This window comes from Macaca mulatta, chromosome 17, assembly GCF_049350105.2.
Source record: "Macaca mulatta isolate MMU2019108-1 chromosome 17, T2T-MMU8v2.0, whole genome shotgun sequence".
NCBI classification, from domain to species: domain Eukaryota; kingdom Metazoa; phylum Chordata; class Mammalia; order Primates; family Cercopithecidae; genus Macaca; species Macaca mulatta.
Genome location: NC_133422.1, coordinates 27,232,104 through 27,254,608, shown reverse-complemented (window position 1 = coordinate 27,254,608; position 22,505 = coordinate 27,232,104). Strand labels below are relative to the sequence as shown.

At 42.0% G+C, this 22,505-nt stretch overlaps 1 protein-coding gene across 2 annotated transcripts; it reads right to left on the bottom strand.

Annotated features, from left to right (window-relative positions):
- Window positions 1-10,841: 10,841 nt before the first annotated feature.
- On the bottom strand, window positions 10,842-22,128 carry NUDT15 (nudix hydrolase 15). 2 transcript variants are annotated; one of them, XM_077974359.1, is made up of 4 exons: window positions 21,279-22,128; window positions 18,654-18,850; window positions 13,330-13,469; window positions 10,842-11,440 (listed from the first exon to the last, which is right to left on the bottom strand). In XM_077974359.1, exons 1-3 carry the CDS (start codon window positions 21,434-21,436, stop codon window positions 13,330-13,332), a joined length of 495 nt encoding a protein of 164 aa, XP_077830485.1. In that variant the 5' UTR covers window positions 21,437-22,128; the 3' UTR covers window positions 10,842-11,440. The 2 variants fall into 2 exon arrangements, with proteins under 2 accessions (XP_077830485.1, XP_014976540.3); XM_015121054.3 differs by lacking the exon at window positions 10,842-11,440 and having other exon boundaries at window positions 11,939-13,469; window positions 21,279-22,115.
- Window positions 22,129-22,505: the final 377 nt, after the last annotated feature.

Sequence of the window (22,505 nt, the reverse complement as noted above, 5' to 3'; positions counted from 1 at the left end):
CATGCCCAGACAAGCCCTGGACAGGTTCCCTCACAAAAGCATGTGATATAAACACTTGTGGGTGAGGCGAACGTTCTCAAGGGACCCCTTTTTTATCTGCCTAGGCATTTAGCTGTCTTATTCCACCCCGCAAAGAAGGACATCTAACTGCTGTTAGGATAAGGATAAGGATGAAGATCCGGCTTTACTGCTTCCTGCTTACAGGAAGTGCTGTTTTGGGGAAATGGCAGTCAAATTTCCCTCAGAGGCCTACCTAAGGCTCCCTGGCAAAAGGGGCCATCCTCCGAGGCTCCTTTGCATGACCATTTGGAATTTGATGGCCCAAAGGCTAGAAGAGACAAACTGGGTTATTGGAAAAACATATCAAAACAAAGGAAGGCCGTGGGTAAGGACAGCTCAAAAATGCCGAGGCCTTCTACCAGTTTGCACAGGGAGAAAGAGGCCAAAAGCTCCACTGGTAAAAGACCTTTTACCCTTTTGCCAGCATGTCAGGCTTCTGGGTTCCCGTCCCCTAAGCCCAATCCTAAGCCAAACAGTCTAAGGTTTGGGAAATTAATTCTTCCCAGTTTGGAGGATGCATTTGAGGAGAGTGTCCCATAGTATGGAGACATAATTGCCTATTAGTGAAGAGAGGACAGGAGGAAAAAAGAAAAAAGATGTTTCCACACCTTATAATCTTTTTCTAAAGACTTACCTTACTGTTCTTTTTTTTTTTTTTTTTTTTTTTTTTTTTTTTGAGACGGAGTCTCGCTCTGTCACCCAGGCTGGAGTGCAGTGGCCGGATCTCAGCTCACTGCAAGCTCCACCTCCCGGGTTCACGCCATTCTCCTGCCTCAGCCTCCCGAGTAGCTGGGACTACAGGCGCCTGCCACCTCGCCCGGCTAAGTTTTTTTTTTTTTTGTATTTTTAGTAGAGACGGGGTTTCACTGTGTTACCCAGGATGGTCTCGATCTCCTGACCTCGTGATCCTCCCGTCTCGGCCTCCCAAAGTGCTGGGATGACAGGCTTGAGCCACCGCGCCCGGCCTACCTTACTGTTCTTGCACACGTCTCATGTAAATCTATTTCCAGTAGTTTCAATTACATGTTATAATGGTAACTCCTAGCAATTTGTAACTAATGTAAAACATGGTAAGTTGTTTTAATTATGTGCTAGGTGCAGCCAAGGTTTGACTCCTTCCAGCATAATTAAGGTTGTGGTTAATTCAGTATGTCCCCAGGCCTTACCGATTGTGAAGCAGGCAAGTCAAACAGTTCTCAAAAACCACAAAAGCAGTTTATTACCTTAAAACTTTTAGCAAACTTAGTATCTGACCTGCATAATTTAGTCCACCTATTTACATTTGGATGACATCTGCATTTTACCAATAATCTTTAAGACTTTTTATTTCTCAAAGATTAAAGTCGGCCGGGCGCGGTGGCTCAAGCCTGTAATCCCAGCACTTTGGGAGGCCGAGACGGGCGGATCACGAGGTCAGGAGATCGAGACCATCCTGGCTAACACGGTGAAACCCCGTCTCTACTAAAAAATACAAAAAACTAGCCGGGCGAGGTGGCTGGCACCTGTAGTCCCAGCTACTCGGGAGGCTGAGGCAGGAGAATAGCGTAAACCCGGGAGGCGGAGCTTGCAGTGAGCTGAGATCCGGCCACTGCACTCCAGTCTGGGCGACAGAGCGAGACTCCGTCTCAAAAAAAAAAAAAAAAAAAAAAAAGATTAAAGTCATGTGAACTGAAAGATACCACACCTTTTAACCTCCCTTTTACAAAATATTTGATTCAAGCGCTTATCCTTCTTTAAGTTAATTAGAGCTCTTTTTTATAGATGTCACATACACACAACACATATAACTACACAGGCAGGCGGAAGGAAACCCAGCAGCCCTAAGATTTTTCATTTGCCAATCTCCTAATTGGATTATTGGCCTCCAGGTGGAGCCCTTTAAGAGACAGCGCTAGAAAAACAAGCAGCTTCTAAGGCCTAATAAACAGTCATAGGTGGGGCAAAAACAGATTTTGAGAGGGATCTATCCACTTTTAATTCCTGGTGTTCCATGAGAACAGGTTTCTTCCCAAAACGGAGTCAGTGGTGCCTTCTCTGTTTTTCCCAAAGAGTCCCATGCCCCCAGGAGTTATCTTAGGGCTTCTCATGCATGCATTGAGAGTGACAAGGCAAAATGAAGAAAAATAATTCGGTCGATTGAGAAAAAACCCTTTTTCCAGCAAAACAAGATCCAAGAAAAGAAAAACATAAAGACCCTTTAAATACACTTATAACTTAGATATCCACATTTAATTAACCTGAGTGCTCTTTACTAAAATCCCTTGTTATCTGACTTTAGCCACACCAAGTGGCCATATTATTTGCTTTCAAACTTTACTAGAGGCTCAGAGAAAGGAAAATCCAAGTTCATGAGAGGAAGCGAATCAACAAATAGCAAAGGTTGCAGATATCAAACCAGAAAAGATTCCCTAAGCCAGGATTGAACCCAGCTGCCATTGTAAAATGGTGGGGCTAAACAAAACATTGCCACGTGGTTACAGGTCATGCTCCCAAGGATGTAAAACAAGATGGAGGCCTGCAGCAAAGTTTGCTACTGACTACAGAAAGGCATGCAAAGCACACCAGATTGGCTACAGCTTAAGACCAACCTCACAAATCCTTTTTCATAATGAAAACTTTACAGAGAATATAAACAGTGATCCTTATCATTTCTGGCCTAGTAAAATGTCTTCTAAAAAGAAAAAAAAAAACAAAACTCTTACTTAAAAGTTAACTGCTAACAGGGTAGAGAAAAGGAAAAAAAGTTTGAAGTGCAGGGTTAGAAAGACACCTGGAGGAAGAACCTCTTATTATGCAAATAGATTCCTCCAACTGGGAGAGAAACTTAAGACGGGAGCAGGGGAGCTGCCAGTTTGCCCGTCCATCCGGAAAAAGAAGGAAAAAGCTGACATTCCCAACCCCTGGGAGCAACAGTGGTTGGGAGGGGAGGGAGGCATAATTTCCTCTACCTTCAGAAGTTAGAGGACAAAAAGGCTTAGAAGCAAAAGGAAAAAAGATTGTTTTGCATCTTACCCTTCCTCAAGTCCTACATCTACATCTGGGTGCCAAAATGTTGCAGAATTTTGCTCCTTAGTTCAGATAAAGCTAGAATCTCATCACACGACCAGGAAAATTTAGGCACGTGGACACATTGAAGGGTGAGTAGAGCAGCATTTTACTGGGTGAAAGGGAAAAAAAGAATAAAATTGAGCAAAACAAAATGTAGTCCTGGTAACAGGCCCCCCACCTCACAGATTGATTCCCAGGTCCCCATACACGCTGAAGAGAGGCAGCTCCTCCCTTGCGTAAGGGGCAAATTCCCTATGGCTCCACCCACTTCTCCCCCATATGCATATCAGGCTCCAGTCAGCTGTGGGCATGCCCAGACAAGCCCTGGGCAGGTCCCCTCCTCTGCACAAAAGCATCTGATGTAAACACTTGTGGGGCAGGTTGAAGATTCTCTGGGGACCCTTACTTATCTGCCTAGGCATTTGACTGTCTCAGTAAGGTTTGTCTTTATTTGACCTGACTGAGCGCTCTCTCATTGTGAACAGTGTTTTCTCTGGGTGCATTTGTCAAAAACAGTCAGTGACAAAAGTTTAATATCATAGCTGCCTGAGGCTGCAATAACAACTGAAGCAAACAAACAGCTGACTAAAAACTTAAAAAGGAAAATTTGGGAAAGAAGATCTCCACATTGGGCTTTGAAAAGCTCTGACATATTCCTGGAAATCTAGAAGGCGACATGCATGCTCAGTGTTGTATGTATGCCCAGGCAATACCTAAGATGGCCCTAATCTGTCACCTCTGACCTTGAGGCTTCGTGCAAGCAGGGAGTGAAGGCGCGGTAGAGTTGTAAACTGCCTGCAAAAGCATTGAAAGTGTGCTTCAACATGCACATAGAGCTCACTTGGCAAAGGCCAGGAGACTTACTTGTTAGAGGCATTTATGGAAACCTCTGTCTAATCATAAGCTAACCACTAAACTAACAGTAAAACTTCAAGGATTATACATGATATATTGCAGATGACATGATTTTGCATATAGAAAGCCATAAGAAATCCACTAAAAAACTATCAGGATCAATAAGTAAAATCAGTGAGATTGCAGAATACAAGATCAACATACAACGAATATGTTGTATGTTGCATTTCTATACAATAGCAATGAATAATCTGAAAAAAAATCAATAAAATAATTCAATTTGCCATAGCATAAAAAAGAGCAACACATTAAAGAATACATTGAACAAAAGGAGTGTAAGACTTACATTATAAACTTAAAACATCACTGATATACCCAAAAGAATTGAAGGCAAGGACTTGAACAGATATTTGTACACTCATGCTTATAACAGCATCATTTATAATAGCCAAAAGGTAGAAGCAACCCATGTCTATTGACAGATGAATCAATTTTAAACATGTGGTATGTCCACACAATGGAATATCATTCAGCCTTAAAATGGTAGGAAATTCTGACACTTGTTGCGATATAGATGCACCTTGAGGACATGATGCTAAGTGAAATAAGCCAGTCACAAAGGGACAAATACTGTATGATTTCACTTATATGAGGTACCTAGAGTAGCCAAACTCACTTATAGTGACAGAAAGTAGAAAGGTGTTTGCCAGCGGAAGTGGGGAAGGGAGATGGAGAAATTGTAACTCTCATATATTGCTGGTATAAAATGTGACAACCACTTTGATAATCCCTCAAATTTTTTGACAATCCCTCAAAAGCTAAACACAAGGGCGGGTGTGGTGGCTCATACCTGTAATCCCAGCACTTTAAGAAGCCAAGTGGACCACTTGAGGCCAGGAGTTCGAGACCAGCCTGGCCAACATGGCAAAACCTTGTCTCTAATAAAAATACAGAAATAAAATTAGCCAGATGTGGTGATGCACGTCTGTAATCCCAGCTACTCAGGTGGCTAAGGCACGAGAATTGCTTGAACCCAGGAGGTGGAGGTTATTGCGAGCCAAGATCATGCCACTGCACTCCAGCCTGGATAACAGAGCAAGACTCTGTCTCAAAAAAATATATAAAAAAGCTAAAGACAGTTAAACTTTATGACCCAGCAATTCCACTTCTTAGTTTATATACCCAAGAGAATTGAAAGCACATCTGTGCAAAAACTTGTACACAAGTATTTTTAGAAGCATTATTCATAATAGTCAATAGCAGAAACAACCAAAGTGTTCAACTAATGAGTGGGTTAATAAAATGTGATATGTCCATGTAATGGAATATGTTTCAGCTATAAAAAGGAAAAAAGTACTGATACATGCTACAACATGAATGAACCTTGAAGAAAATAGATACTAAGTGAAAGAAGCCAGACACAAAGCCACATATGGTGTGGTTCCACCTGTATGAAATGTCCAGAATAGACAAATCTTCAGAGACAGAAAGTAGACGAGTGGTTTCCAAAGGGATGGGGGAGGGAGCAATGGGGAGCGACTAGTAGGTGCTGGGTTTCTTTTCAGTGCAATGAAAATGTTCTGAAATTAGATGGTGGTTCTTGAATAACTCTAAATATACTAAAAACTACTGAATTGTACACTTTAAAGGGTAAATTTTATGGTGTGTGAATTATATCTCAATGAAAAAGTATAATATGAATTTGAAATACGTCAATGTAGGGAAACAACTTAAAAAATTTGTCTTTCAACTTCTGCAATTTCCCAGGAGCAAAATTGTTTTTTTAGATTGGTAACTTGAAATACTATAGGGCATAGAGTCAGTATTATAGTTTGGAATTCTGACAGTGTAAATATTTTATCTCAGTTTAGTTCAGTTTCTTTACCTATGTATGTATACCAATATACATAAATTAAGTCATCCCGTAGTGTCTATTATGCAGTGAATAAAATAAAATGTTGATGGGCCGGGCATGGTGGCTCATGCCTGTATTCCCAGCATTTTGGGTGGCCGAAGCGGGTGGATCACCTGAGGTCAGGAGTTCGAGACCAGCCTGGCCAACATGGTGAAACCCTGTCTCTACTAAAAATACAAAAATTAGCTGGGTGTGGTGGTGTGTGCCTGTAGTCCCAGCTACTTGGGAGACTGAGGCAGGAGAATTGCTTGAACCCGGGAGGCGCAGGTTTCAGTGAGCTGAGATCGCTCCACTGCACTCCAGCCTGGCCACAGAGCGAGATTCCATCTAAAAATAAATAAGTAAAATGTTGATGAATAAAAAAACAGATACTACAGCTAAGGAAAAAAGGGGGCATGGAGACAAGGAAGCAAATATGGTGAAATCATGGTACTTGTTGAATGGTGATAGGTGTGTGGGGGGAGTTCATTGTCCTATTTTCTATTTCCTCTGGTATGTTTTAAATTTTTCATGTAAAAAAAAAGTCCTTTGTTCTCCACATCCAAAGTATTCCCCCAATACCCTGTTTTAAAATGCCAGGGAATGGAAAAGTTTGGGTACTCTCTAAAGATGTCCTTGATGCTGCCAGAATTCCAATTCCAGGATGATAGATGTGGAAGGAGTGTGTGGGACCTCACTGTAGTGAATATTTATTGACTCTGTTGCAGTACTTTGAACACAGCTGTGAGATTTAGGCCATCTGGATTAGTTTGCTAGGGCTGCCATAACAAGATATAGTGATTTTGGCTTGCCTATGGCCACCTGCTTGCTGAATCTTCCTGTGGCGTTTTCTCTGCTCATGCATCCCTGGTGTCACATGTGTCCAGATTTTCTCTTCTTCTAAGGACACCAGTCCGAATGGATGAATTTTAACTTAAACTGCCTCTTTAAAGGCCCTATCTCCAAATACAGTCACGTTCTGAAGTACTGGGGGTTAGGGCTTCAGCACATGAATGTGGGACACTAGAGTGATTCAAGAACCTGTTCCTCACAATCTGAATGGGAAGCGGCGTGTGAGACCCTGTGCACATTTGAGCACTGGAGCCCTGAAGCCTTTAAGGACCTTTCTTAGTCACTGCCATTCACTATCCCAGAATCTTAGCACGTCTTTCCCCTAGGCTTTTTATTTATAAGCCAACATAGACAAAGATAACAACAAAGAAACCCAAACCGAAAAAAACAGGTAGAACTAAGAATACATAGATTACTTCTAAGAAGCATTAATGGGGAGTGAATTTAAAAAAAGAAATGGGAATTTCACATGTGCCTCTAAGAAATCAAATTGCTATGTACATGTTCATGTGCATTTATATATATAGCTCCATAACCCCTCATCCAAAACCTTTGAGTCTAAATGTATTTCAGAATTTGAAATTCTTTTTTTGCATTTTGGAAGGTTAAACAGGATTTATATACCACGTGTTATACGTCCCCATTAAAGCCAGAAGCAGCACCTTATAAGTCAAACAAGCATATGAAAATTTATTTGGCAAAAACATACATACTCCATGACCCAACCTTTTCACTCCTAGGTTTATATTTTTCCAACAGAAATAAGCACACACGCACATGTAAAACACATGTGCACATTATGGCAGCTTTATTTGTAATAGCCCTGAATTAGAAACAACGCAAGTGAACATCATTAGGTAAATTTTGGTATAAACAATGGAATACTGTGAATTACAGCCATACACAGATAAATATCTCAAAAACAATGTTGACTGAAAGATACCAGACACAAAAATATATAATGTATGATTCCACTTAGACCAAATTAAAAACAAACTAATCTATGAGATGGTGGTAATAGTGGTTATCTTCATGAGGGGATACTTTTGGGGTGATGGTAAAACAGTTCTTGATCTCGGTGGTGGTTGTATAGGTGTGTTCATTTTGTAAAAAGTTCATGGAAAGCCTATGTGCATGCTATACCTGAATTTAAAAGTTAAAAAAAAAAAATGCTGCCATTTAATTTTCTATCATCTTGTTTCTATAATCCATTCGAATCTTTCAAATAGATTCGAGTATTTATGGAGCCCTACTAATACGCCAGGGACTACACTAGGCATTAAAGATATCAAAAGAGCCTTATTTATTTATTTGTTTGTTTGTTTGTTTGTTGAGATAGGGGCTCACTCTGTCACCCAGGCTAGAGTGCAGTGGCGTGATCTTGGCTCACTGCAGCCTCGACCTCCTGAGCTCAAGTGATCCTCCCACCTCAGCCTCTTGAATAACTGCCACTACAGATGTGTGCCACCATGCCCAACTAATTTTTGTATTTTTTTGGTAGAGATGGAGTTTCACCATGTTGGCCAGACTGGTTCCGAACTCCTGACCTCAAGTGATCCACCCATCTCGGCCTCCCAAAGTGCTGGGATTACAGGTGTGAGCCACCGCGCCTGGCAAGAGCCTTCTTTATTTAGCACAGAAGATTGTTTAATAAATACTTCTTGGTTATATTGCTTGCCTGTTTTGTTAGATCCTACATAAAACAAACTCTCAGGGGATAGAACTAGCTACTGAGCTGGTGTTTCTACCACAGATTTAACCATTGGTTCTTGCAACTATTGCTTCTGGCCATTTCTAGCCCTTTGGGTCAGTCAGCTAGACCCCCAAACAGTTCACCTGGGATGGCTCATGGAGAAAAATCCATGCATGGTAACTGGGGTGGGATGGTGGCATCTTGGGACCTCACAGCACTCCCCTTTTCTGACCTGCTTATCTACTATTTCCCTGATTCTAAACTCCTCACTCCATTCCCCAGTCCTTTAGTCCCTTACTATAGTCCTTGCCCAACATGGCATCTTTCATTACTGAACCTGTTAACCACCTATTCTTTCTCCTTCCATTTGAATTCAACTGTTTGGTGGTGGCATGAGCAGGGACATTGATTAAGTTAGTGAACTGCCATAAGTATTTGTAAACCCAGTGTATGCAAAAGCCATTAAGAAAATGAAAACTCTCCTGGCCCTGGATTCCTTCTATGTAGCACTGCTGATAAGAAAGACGGGTGAAGCATGTGTGGTCGAGAGCACTTGGTTTATTTTCACCAGTGGCAACAACAGAGGGAGGAACAAAATGCAGGTGTGTGTCCTACAGTTCTCAAACTGGTAGACCTAAAACATTTTGTGGACAAGTTGAGCCCTTCCTCATACTGTTTTAAAGCTGCTCCCCACTCCCTTGAGGCAGTTCATGGCTCCTACTTGCCGGACTTCCACCTGTGGTCTGGTTTACCTCTCTTGGGGTTGCAAGAATATCTTACCTAAATAGTCACTTTCTCTGCATCCCAAGGATCTTGTTGACTGAAACATCTTATTGTATGAGTCAGGTTTATCTAATTCCACTGATTTATTTCCACTAATAAAACACAACCTAATAAAATTCTCAAATATGCATGCACACATAATTATATCCCTTGAAAAATACAAAACCTGTTATAAGGTACATTTCACATGCATGTTACTTAATATTTTCCCCTACAACATAGTAAGTTGCCCTCATTTTTCCTCGCGTTAGTAAATTGGCATTTGGATTTCAACTTAACCAGTTGTGGACTTTGTGTGCATCTTTAGCCAGAGTGTCACTTCTGTTTTATTTTGGACTCTAACTTCTCCTTACACCTATAGAAACAGATATTCTTCATGTCCCTGCCAATAATTGGAATGCAGTATTTGCATTTCCTATTCTGAGGATCCTCAGTACTACTTGTTTTCATCTGACCCAGAAAAAGAAAAAGTTAAGAAAAAGAAATACTAAAAGGTATTTTTTTCATTCAGCTAGTATATATGAGGCATTTAGTATTAGTAGTTACCACTCTGGCTGCTTAGGTATATAACAGAAAGACATGCCTTTAAGCGGTTTTCCACCCTGGGTGGACCAGGTGTTCCTTGCCCTCATTCCCATAAATCCACAACCTTCCAACTTGGGCATTAGGCCCATTATGAACATGTTATAGCGCTGCAAAGATTTGGTTTATGGCCAGTCTCGGGGCCAGTTTATGGCCAGATTTTGGGAGGCTTGCTCCCAACACCTTTTTACCTTTTCCTATGAATAAGACTCCTGGTTAGTTTTTTCTTTCCATTGAAATACATTTCATGTCAAGTTGGGTGAGTTAAAAAACAAAAAACAAAAAAACCTCACAAGCTTTCAGTGAGTTTGTCATTGCCTCCCAAGTAGCTGGGACCACAGGCACACGCCACCATGCCTGGCTAATTTTTATTTATTTATTTATTTTTATTTTTTTATTTTTTTGAGACGGAGTCTCGCTGTGTCTCCCAGGCTGGAGTGCAGTGGCGTGATCTCGGCTCACTGCAAGCTCCGCCTCCCAGGTTCACGTCATTCTCCCGCCTCAGCCTCCCAAGTAGCTGGGACTACAGGCGCCCGCCACCACGCCCGGCTAGTTTTTTTTTTTTTTGTATTTTTAGTAGAGACGGGGTTTCACCATGTTAGCCAGGATAGTAAAGACAGGGTCTCCCTGTTGCCCAGGCTGGTCTTGAGCTCTTGAACTCAAGCAATCCTCTCACCTCAGCCTCACCAAGTGCTGGGTTTACAGGTGTGAGCCACTGTGCCAGACCTTGTGATGAGTGTTTGAAGCTATAAAACATCTGCATGGATAAGTACTAACATAAAGAGATACCTTAATGAATTACCAATGAATTTTAGTAGAGATAAACCTATGAATGGGTTTAATCCATAAGCTTGCCTGCTTTCTTATCAAGCCCCACATGTCTATCACTTAGGAGAAGCCAGGGACAGGGATTCAGTCAACTGAAGGAGTAAAATTAAGTAAAATGAGGAAGCTAGCAACAGAAGGACGTGGAATAATCAAATAGGAGCTGAAAAATTAGTGTGGCCGGGCGCGGTGGCTCACGCCTGTAATCCCAGCACTTTGGGAGGCCGAGACGGGCGGATCACGAGGTCAGGAGATCGAGACCATCCTGGCTAACCCGGTGAAACCCCGTCTCTACTAAAAAATACAAAAAAACTAGCCGGGCGAGGTGGCGGGCGCCTGTAGTCCCAGCTACTCCGGAGGCTGAGGCAGGAGAATGGCGTGAACCCGGGAGGCGGAGCTTGCAGTGAGCTGAGATCCGGCCACTGCACTCCAGCCTGGGTGACAGAGCGAGACTCCGTCTCAAAAAAAAAAAAAAAAGAAAAATTAGTGTGAAATTAATTCATATATCCAAAGAACAAGGCATACATACACACTTATTACATTTGAGCTCTTCAAACATTCCAACATCAGGCATCTAACATCAAAAATATGGACAGGGAGCGGTGGTTCATGCCTGCAATCCCAGCACTTTGGGAGGCCAAGGTGGGTGGATCACTTGAGGTCAGGAGTTCGAGACCAACCTGGGCAACATGGTGAAACCGTCTCTACTAAAAATACAAAAATTAGCCAGGTGTGGTGGTGCATACCTGTAATCCCAAGTACTCAGGAGGCCGAGGCAAGAGGATCCCTTGAGGCTGGGAGCTGGAGGTTGCAGTGAGCCGAGATTGCACTACTGCACTCCAGCCTGGCTGACAGTCGGAAAAACACAAAAACAAAAATAGGTAAAGATACAATTAATAGAAAATGGGATTTATACATGACAAATTATACAATGTACCTACGTAATTTTGAAAAAGTAAACAATTGGCCAGGCGTGGTGGCTCAAGCCTGTAATCCCAGCACTTTGGGAGGCCAAGTGGGTGGATCACAAGGTCAGGAGACCGAGATCATCCTGGCTCACACGGTGAAACTCCATCTCTACTAAAAATAGAAAAATTAGCCAGGTGTGGTGGCGGGTGCCTGTAGTCCCAGCTACTCAGGAGGCTGAGGCAGGAGAATGGTGTGAACCTGGGAGGCGGAACTTGCAGTGAGCCGAGATCGCGCCACTGCACTCCAGCCTGGGTGACAGAGCCAGACTCCGTCTCAAAAAAAAAAAAAAAAAAAAATTACCAAAGACCACAAAGTGATTTTGTTTTTGTATGGTTTTATCTAGAAATATTTATCATATAGAAATGAAAACTGAGAAATTTCTTCAAATTTTTATTAACCATTTACAAGTAACAAAATCCCATTATGTATAAACACATAAATAACATTTTTGACAGTTATTTTTATTTTTTTCACATATTAAAACCCACTAAAAATAACCATTTTTCTAACCAACAACAAAAATCATTAGTGACAAGAGTACTGCTGCTTTACATTTCTCCAAATTTCTTCAATGTCTGATGACAGACGAAAGCTGGATTCTCATATCTGCTTTTGCATTCAGCCTATTATAATATCACACCAGATAGCCTCTCAAAAACTCCTCTGCACACTCATGAAAAAATGAGTGAAAAAGATAAATGATGGCCGGGCGTGGTGGCTCACACCTGTAAGCATTTTGGGAGGCTGAGGTGGGCAGATCACTTGAGCTCCAGAGTTCCAGACCAGCCTGGCCAACATGGTGAAGCATCGTCTCCACTAAAAATACAAAAATTAGCCAGGTGTGGTAGTGGATGCCTGTAATCCCAGCTACTCAGGAAGCTGAGGTAGGAGAATTGCTTGAACCCAGGAGGCGGAGGCTGCAATGAGCTGAGATCGTGCCACTGCAACAGAGCAAGACTCCTTCTCAAATAAAAAAAAAGGAAAAACTATAAATGATGAAATGGTAAGTGTTATAAAAACAGCTTTGACCTAGAATACCCTTGAAAGGCTCTTGAGGCCCCCCCGACCACACTTTAAGAACCACTGCTCTAGACGAATCTCTTCATTTTACATATAAGGACCCTGGACCTCAGAGAGAGTAAGTGAGAAACTCAACATCACACAGCCTGTTAATAGGAGGATACAGACATTAGATGGTTTGTCTCACTTCTCTTGGTTTAGGTTCTCAACTGGAAACCTGGGAAATACACCCTAATGACCTGTCCTATTCCCTGTAAGTTGCAAAGATTGCCACAATATACTTATTACCCTCTCCCCAACATGTCTTTAATAAAAGAGGTAATCAACAAATTTGGTAAATTTTGCAACAGGCATACTGTGTTTGAACCTAAACTACAATATTTGAATTCAGGTCTCTATTTGAACAGAAACACTAAGGCAAATTCGACTGCATCCTACTCCATGCAAGCTAGTAATGACAAACTGTACAGTAAATATCATAGGTAAATATGGAAAGCAGATTACCCATAATATCAGTATATAGCATATATTCTGTGTCTGGAATACAATTCAATGACATATTTCAGAAAAATTTTCTCAAGTACTGGCTGAAAGGGTGGTGGATACATTAAGAGATTGCAAATAAATTGGCGATCACAAGATCTTTTTTAGATAAAATGGAGTTGCTCTGCAATGTAGACATTTTTCATTCCCTAACCAGACCTTATTCCTGTGTTTTTAAAGAAAATCAAGAAATCTTCTTGGCTACCTAGAGATGATTTCCTTTGTATCCCACCAGATGGTTCAGATCTTCTTTAAATGGATCATAGCCTTGTTCTTTTAAACAACGCAGTCCCCAGAAAAGCTGGTCCAGAGGAGGAAATTCTTCCCAAGGAACCCACTCCCAACCTAGAAAAGAAAAATGCTACATCAATTTATTTAGCTCACAGAAAACAAAGGGTATTCATTTGGGTAAGCTAACCTATATTTAGAAAAAATTAACTGAATTTAAAAATAACTTGCTACTAATAAACTCTAATAGTAATGCTTTGTATTTGCTTGGCTAGACAAATATAATTTGCATGCAGAATGAAGATCTTATGAAGAGAAGGGTGGTCATTTAAAACACTGTGTTATTTGAATGTGAAGCCCAGTTTACAAAGGCTATGCCAGGGTAAACCCAGACTTAGTATTAGTCAATGTTTATTTAAATATTTTTGTAAAAAATGCAAATAACTTTATATACTATAGGTTATACTACATTAAAATAAACCATTTCCTTCACCTATAAAATAAAGTAGATTACAAAGTTTCTAAGATATCCTCTATCTCTTAAAAAAGTATGAAAGCTGTGCAGAGGAAAATCAAATATTGTACCTTGGTATATTTTAGATAAACAAATACAGAAGATAATTTTTTAAAAATCCATTCAAACAAGAAAGATTTAACAGTGTCTATCAGTTATAAAGTACATGAAATTCTAGAAAAAGATTCTAGAGAATGGTGTTTTCTTTCATGATTTAAATGTAAATAACATAGAAGCACAGATACTTATGATAGGCAAATACCTACATATTATATTAAGATATACACTCGGCCGGGCGCGGTGGCTCAAGCCTGTAATCCCAGCACTTTGGGAGGCCGAGACGGGCGGATCACGAGGTCAGGAGATCGAGACCATCCTGGCTAACACGGTGAAACCCCGTCTCTACTAAAAAATACAAAAAACTAGCCGGGCGAGGTGGCGGGTGCCTGTAGTCCCAGCTACTCGGGAGGCTGAGGCCAGAGAATGGTGTAAACCCAGGAGGCGGAGCTTGCAGTGAGCTGAGATCCGGCCACTGCACTCCAGCCTGGGCTACAGAGCGAGACTCCGTCTCAAAAAAAAAAAAAAAAAAAAGATATACACTCTATGTTCTTTATGACCACCTGTTTTTACTAAGTGTAAGCACTAAGTATCTCTCTGCTCATAAAATACAGGTATACAGGCATATATTTTCACTTTGGGAATGCAGGGGCCAAAAATCCATGAAACTGGAACAAGTACAGGAAGAGATGATGAGAGAGGGAGAGAGAGAGAGAGAGAAGAGAGGAGAGAAGAGAGAGAAAGAGAGAGAGAGAGAGAGAGAGATTGAGTACCCAACAATGCGGTGCAAGATGCTCAGTTAACCGGGTCTCCAAAAAGCTGTCCATGAAGAGATTAACCCATCCCCTAGAAAATGAAGTGTCTGGATGAGCCTCCAAACTATAATTAGATGGTTGGAGGAAAGATGCCATTAAATAGTAAACTGAAGCAGGCTACCCAGATCCAAGGCTTGAGTAGCACGGGACAGAGAGACTGTATCTTTATACTAGAAAGAAAGCAAAGACCCACCAAGCCCTTGCACCTTGGCTAGGCTGCAACTGGTTATCAGTATAGCTGGTTATCAGGCTGCAACTGGGAATAAAGTGAACATAATTTCTGCTGTATTTTTACTAACAGATATAGAGGAATAAATGTTTTTGATCGAATCTGATTTGATGCTAGTAATCTTGGACCTTCTAAATCATACTGCTTTATTTGAGATTACTAGCAAGGTTCATGTTAGGGAGTTAACAAAATGAAAGTGGACAAATAAAAAAGTTATATAAATGAATTTTAAAAATCACAATGCATGTAAAACTACTACTAGCTACTATATCCTAAGAGGAATAAAACAATACATATAGCTACATGGTTATAAAAACTCATGATTTAGTACTTAAAGTAGAATAGTAATCTTCTAGAAGTTATTCAAAAGTAAGACAGTCTAGTACTAAATGAAAACTTCACAGAAAGAGGTTGGCTTGTATATTCATTCACTGGGTCCTTCCTTCCTTCAACATATTTTGAATACTGATTATGAGCTAGACACTGTGTGTGGCAGGGAAGAGTCCAAAATGTATAAGCCAAAAGAACTGTTCTTTATAGATTCAAAGTTCAGTAAAAAAAAAAAAAAAAAAAGAGCATAATTTGAAGTTGAGTTGAATTTGAGATGCCTTCTGAACATTAAGGGAAGATATTTAGAAAGCAACTGGAAACACAGGCCCACAGCTCAGAGAAGCGAGATTCAGAATTATAACTTGCATCAGGATTCCCCAACTCAAATCCCTACAGAGGCCAGACAGGGCAAAAAGAGGACTGAAGAATGAGGAAGCACCCAGAGGTGGCTTGGTGAGTAAGAATGGTCAAATAAAGCTGGTGGGACAGTCAGTGACCTTGGTGTTTTCTCTATAGCACCTTCTCTAAAAATGAAGGTTTTCTATATCTGCTTCCTGTGAAGGATACTGAATATAAAAAAAAAAAAAAACTTAACTATTTCATCATATTTGTCTCTTCTAGTCTCAGCTTTATTTGCCCACAGAAAAAAGAAAAATAAGAAAATGTTTAGTCCATTTCTTCTTTTCTTCTCTTTGAGACAGGGTCTCACTCTGTTGCTGCTCAGGCTGGAGAGCAGTGGTGATATCAGAGCTCACCGCAGCCTTGATCTCCCAGGCTCCCATGATCCTTCCATCTCAGCCTCCCGAGTAGCTGGGATTACAGGCATGTGCCACCACTCTGGCTAACATTTTTAGTTTTGTAGAGACAGGGTCTCACTATGTTGCCCAGTATATGTATATACGTCCCTTTGTCAGAGACCCTTCCCGACCACCCTGATACAGCACTCATATATCCCTTTCTTACACAGCTTTATTGCTCTTTTTAGTCCTTATTGCTACTATCATAAAGTATCTGTAATCTGTCGTTTTCCCCGCTCCCTAAAATGTAAAGTACCAAGAGGGCAGGGACTTTGTTCTATGCAACATTGTTTCTTCAGTGCCTAGAACAGTGTCTGGCACACCACTCAATAAGTTATCTGTTGAATAAAAAGATTCTTCCCTATTAGACAAGAAATTAAATGTTTAGAGGGGAGCTTCAATATATGAGACCACTTGGATAAAGTTTCATATGGCAAGGAATATGCTGAAAAAGTTTGATATTTTTCTCTTTAGTTCCTTTTCTCTGTTTTATGAGAAGTTGAGGAGAGACAGTAGACAGAAAATCCTTAGAACAATGCTTAGCACATAGTAAATAAAGAAACTTTCAGTGCACTCAATTCAACATAGAGGGTAACAGATAATGAAACCACCTTTGCGAAATTATAACAGTGACAGAAATCTAACAAAGCTGACTCCAACTTGCTTCTAACCTCACAAATTGTCTGCTCATTTCTTTTTTTTTTTTTTTGAGACGGAGTCTCGCTCTGTCGCCCAGGCTGGAGCACACAGGCCAACCTAACTATGGGAGGAATTTAGTTTACAGTTTAACTTTAAAGCAAGGATGATAATAGTCCCTTCCCAAAACTAACCCCCTCCTTGTTGAGGGACCAAAGCTGCTTTTGTAAAACTAATAAAAGGTCACAAGGTTAGAATTATGGTAAGGGCCAGAACTCTATTAAGATGTAGGCATAGTTAAACTCTAACCAGGCATCATTTTATAACTTGCCTTACTGCTCAGGAAGCATGTAGCCAGTGGTCAAAAGATTTATAACTCCCAATTACCCCTACAGATGGCATTGCTATTGTAAAACCTAAGACTAGTGTTTGAGATCTTTTTCAGGCTTTGCATTCTAATGGACCAACTGGTACCACCCAAATCAGTAAGCCACACAAAGAAACCGACTCAAGTGGTCCTGTGAAGCCCCCATCGAGGAACTGACTTAGCACAAGTAGACAGCTGACATCCCTATGGTCTTATCCCCAACCCAACAAATCAGCATTTCTCATTCCCTAGCCCCTTGCTTGCCAAACCATCCTTGAAAAACCCTAGCCTCTTAATTCTCTATGGGTAGGATTTAAGAATTATCTCCTGTCCTCCTCAGGCAGCTGCCCTGTGATTATTAAACTCTTTCTCTGCTACAACTCCTACTGTCTCAGGGTGCTGGCTTTTTCTGGGCAGCAGGCAAGGAGAACCCAACTGCTCTGAAACAATAACTGTTTTATCAGTGTAATTATTTACAGTAAATGGATGGTATTAACTCTCCCGCACAGGTGAGAAAACTGAGGAAAACAGATAAAATATTTTCCTTAAAATTACTGCCTGAGGCCGGGCGCGGTGGCTCAAGCCTGTAATCCCAGCACTTTGGGAGGCCGAGACGGGCGGATCATGAGGTCAGGAGATCGAGACCATCCTGGCTAACACGGTGAAACCCCGTCTCTACTAAAAAATACAAAAAAACTAGCCGGGCGAAGTGGCGGGCGCCTGTAGTCCCAGCTACTCGGGAGGCTGAGGCAGGAGAATGGCATGAACCCGAGAGGAGGAGCTTGTAGTGAGCTAAGATCCGGCCACTGCACTCCAGCCTGGGTGACAGAGCAAGACTCCGTCTCAAAAAAAAAAAAAAAAAAATTACTGCCTGAAACAAAATTAAACACTAACAATAAAACTTACTATGTTCACGAGGTTCTTCATATGTAAATCCTTACAAGAACCCATCTAAGGTACTTACTATTATCACAGATGAGAAAAGAGGCCCCGGCACGAAATAATTTGCCCAAGGTCACAAAGCTCTAAGAACCAGCACCCAAACACAGGCAGTCTGGTTCCTCATGGTCCAAATATATTTACCTATCTGTATCTCTATATTACGTCTCTACATTCACATATCTTAGGCTATTCAGACTGCTATAACAGAATATTTTAAACTACATGGCTTATGAGCAACAGAAATTTATTTCTCAACAGTTCTAGAGACTGGGAAGTCCAAGATCAAGACACTGGCAGATTCCATGTCTGGGGAGGGCCCACTTCCAGGTTTCATAGACAACCATCTTCTCTCTGTATCTTTACATCATGGAAGGGGTCAGGGGTCTCTTTTACAAGGGCACAAATTCCATTCATTATCTTATGATCTAATCACCTCCCACGGGCCCCACCTCCTAAAACCATCGTCATGGGAGTTAGGATTTCTACACAGAATTCTGGGGGAACACAAGCATTCAGACAATGGCATTCTCTTCATATGGCAACACACTGTAATATTCCTCCAGACCACATGCTCTCCTCAAAGAAAAATGTAGGATTATATATAATTCTCTTACTTTCATTTTTTTCAGGTTCTACATTCTTTGGTTCTGAATCATGAGTCACATCCACTTCTCCTTTCATTAATATAGTAACATAATGGTATTTCTCCTTCTCAATGAAAGAATTCACAACTGAGGCAAAGCGAACATTTTTCAGGTGAAGAGCTGCTTCTTCCCAGGTTTCCCTTTGAGCACATTCTTCCCAGGTCTCACTGGAAAACAGAAAAAAAAATTAATTATTTTTTTTTATATACATATATGTGTATATATGTATATATATAAATGTATATACGTGTGTGTATATATATTTCGCCATGAAATTCTTGGCTAGAAATTTCTAGTGTAAAGCAAAAAGAACTGTAATTGGTTCCTGCTTTAAAACAACAAATCAGCCGGCATGTGGCTCATGTCTGTAATCTTTTGGGAGGCCGAGGCAAGAGGATAGCTTGAGTTCAGGAGTTTGAGACCAGCCGAGGCCAACATAGTGCGACCTCATCTCTCAAAAAAAAAAAAAATAATAGCCAGGCATGGTGGTGCGTGCCTATGGTCTGTGGTCCCAACTACTCAAGAGGCTGAGGCAAGAGGATAGTTTGAGCGTGGGAAGTCAAGGCTGCAGTGAGCCATGATGGTGCCATTGCACTCCAGCTGTAAATTAGTGCTGAGATGGCTAAATGTTAATTTTGTGTGTGTGTGTGTGTGTGTTTTGGGGGCTTTTTTTTTTTTTTTTTTTTTGAGACGGAGTCTCGCTGCGTCTCCCAGGCTGGAGTGCAGTGGCCTGATCTCGGCTCACTGCAAGCTCCACCTCCCGGGTTCACACCATTCTCTCGCCTCAGCCTCCCAAGTAGCTGGGACTACAGGCGCCCGCCACCACGCCCGGCTAGTTTTTTGTATTTTTAGTAGAGACGGGGTTTCACCAAGTTAGCCAGGATAGTCTCGATCTCCTGACCTCGTGATCCACCCGCCTCGGCCTCCCAAAGTGCTGGGATTACAGGCTTGAGCCACCGCGCCCGGCCTCTTTGGGGGCTTTTTTAAAAAAAACTATTTTACAGGTAATCTCAGACATCCTATTATACCATCCCTAAACAGTTCAGTATGTACCTTGAATAGACTTTTTAAAAAAACATAACGACAAACATTTTCATACCTAACAAAATAATTCTTTAAGTATCATCTCATACCCAGTGTGTGTAGCATTTTCCTCCGTGATCTTAAAAATGTCCAATTCAGGGGTGTGTGTGTGTGTTTTGGGCAGCGGAGGGAAGGGCAGTCAAGATGAAAAAAGAAAATGCTCTGTGATGGGTACAAAAGGATTCACTATTTTCTCCACTTTGATGTACATTTGAAAATTTATACTGAAGGAAAAACAAGTGCTGGGTCTGATGCTTTAGATGCTGTTTATCTGTTCTTGATTAGCATTATTCTCACTTCAGAATCCACTTTTTAGCACCATCCCAGGCTTTTTTTTTTAACTTGAAAAACATTATTTTTTTTTACAAAAGTGTTTCGTATACACTTTTGTACATAAAAATGCACATGTTAAATATATATACAATTTGATGAGTCTGGACATATGCGCACACCCATGATAGTATAGTCAAGGTGATAAACTATCCGGGCTCTCTTCACTCTTGTATAGAACTGAGTCTCCTTAGCTGTCCAACTCCTTTGATAGTTATAATGAATCGCGGAAGTGCCAAGGCAGAAGGCAGCTTCAAGGGGATTTAGTCCAACACTCCCATTTTAAAGATGAAGAAACTGAGGCTCAAAGCGTTTCATTAGCCCATTTGCTTGGTTTGAGTGCAACTAAAATTTTACATATAATCATCCCAACAGATGCAGGAAAAAAATGACAAAATCCAATACTCATTCATGATTATTTTTTGGTTGCACTCTAGCCAAGCAAATGGGCTTGGTTACGTGGTCAGTAGGTATTAAATTGATCTGTGTTGGTCTAAATCACATGGAAACCGGCCGGACGCGGTGGCTCACGCCTGTAATCCCAGCACTTTGGGAGGCTGAGGCGGGTGGATCACCTGAGGTCAGGAGTTCGAGACCAGCCTGGCCAAAATGGCGAAACCCCGTCTCTACTAAAAACACAAAAATTAGTACGGTGTGGTAGCGGGCGCCTGTAATCCCAGCTACTCATGAGGCTGAGACACGAAAATCGCTTGAACCTGGGTAGCGGAGGTTGCAGTGACTAGAGATAACGCCACTGCACTCCGGCCTGGGCTACAGAGCGAGACAGTCTCTCCAATCAATCAATCAATCAATCACACGGAAACGGTGCAATGTCTTAGCTGACAACATCGGGCTGCTGGAGGTTTACACACACCTGCTTTCCTCCTTTTGTCTGTAAGCTGTGAGAAACACACCTCACAGACAAAATTCCAACCACCACCTAGCGGGTGCGCAGCCGGAAGGACCCAGCTAGCCAAGCAAAGACCTCGCCTGACCCGGCACAGCGCCCCATCCTGGGCGAGAGCCTACGTCGCCCAGAGGTCGAGGGGAGGAACCGAGGGAACGCACGAGAAACGACGCAGCGTCAGCGCGGACGTTCCCACGCACGGCGCACGAAGGAAGCACAGTGTGAGCTCGTCCCTCCGCGCACGCTGCGCTTTCCTCGCGTCCGCGGCTGCTCACCCGAACTCCAAATGACCTCCAGGGAGTTGGAAACTGCCGGCTCCAACCGAGCCTTTCCTCTTCCCCAGGAGGACGCAACGCGGATGTTTGCAGCTGGTCACCACGACTCCTACTCCGACTCCGGGCCGCCGCCCCCGCGGCTCTGCACGGTGGGTCATAGCGCGTGGGAGGACGCGCCTGGCAGCGGCAGGAAGTGACGCGCTCACCGCCCAGTCCCGCGGCCTCAGCCAATCTCTCCCCGCGCGGGCGCAGGCGCCGAAATCAAAGCGAGAGCGCCTCGGCGTCTCCAGCTGTCCGTTGTGCGTAATGCGTTGCGGAGGGCTATCAGCTTGCGGAGGGCTATCAGCTTGCGGAGGGCTATCAGCTTGCGGAATGTCGTGTTTCCTGCCAAAGGGCAGCGTGCTTTAAGAGTTTCGCTCTAACTAAAGTTGCATAGTGTTGTGCTTTGAGTATTCAACACCCATCAGCCTGTCCACTCCCAGATTCATCCAAACCATGTATTTGCATGTACAAGCCGCCTGCTCTTACAAACCTCGGCACCACTGCACATTCTCCTCTTTTCCTTTGAATGACCTCGCCCACCATGGTGCACCCGTTTGCACTATATCCCAAATCAGCGTGGTACCAGGACAAGGATAGGTCGTTTAGAAACATGCCATTATAAACAACTATGCTTAAAGTATATTCATAAGCCATGGGAGGAAATAAAGGCTAATTGATAAATCATGGTAGGACGAGTTAGTTACAAACAGTGGAAAACAGACGTTTTCAGATGTCTGCACACCACGTACCTTGCAAAACACAAACCAGCTGAATCATAAAAACAAATGACTAGTCACTGGGAGGATTTTCTCTCTCTCTCTCTCATTATTTTTACTTCTACCAAAGTAATGTGCACATACTGGTAATTTTTTTTTTTTTTATTTTTAAAATTTTCACCAAGCTAGCTAATTTTTTTTTTTGGTAGAGGTGGGCTGTTGCTCTTTTGCCGAGGTTGATCTCCAACTCTTGTCGTCTAGCAGTCCTCTCACTTGGGCCTCCCAAAGTGCTGGGATAACAGGTGTGAACCACTGCTCCTGACCTATAGCTATGATTTTAAGAAGTAAACTGATGCAAAAACCGCAGCGAGAACAACCTGACCCTCTACTCCTACTTCCAGAATCAATCACTTTTAACTTTGAACTGTATTTCTGAAATTTGCCTACGTATTTCTAAGTAATATGCTTA

What these genes read in the sequence shown, in the direction of transcription:
- NUDT15 (XM_077974359.1), bottom strand. Translation starts at nt 21,436, where the DNA reads ATGACCCACCGTGCAGAGCCGCGGGGGCGGCGGCCCGGAGTCGGAGTA. An exon ending in GGAGGTCATTTGGAGTTCGG is followed by an intron (nt 18,851 to 21,278) that starts GTGAGCAGCCGC and finishes TCTGTTTTCCAG; the next exon opens with TGAGACCTGGGAAGAATGTG. An exon ending in AGAACCTGAAAAAAATGAAA is followed by an intron (nt 13,470 to 18,653) that starts GTAAGAGAATTA and finishes TTTCTTTTCTAG; the next exon opens with GTTGGGAGTGGGTTCCTTGG.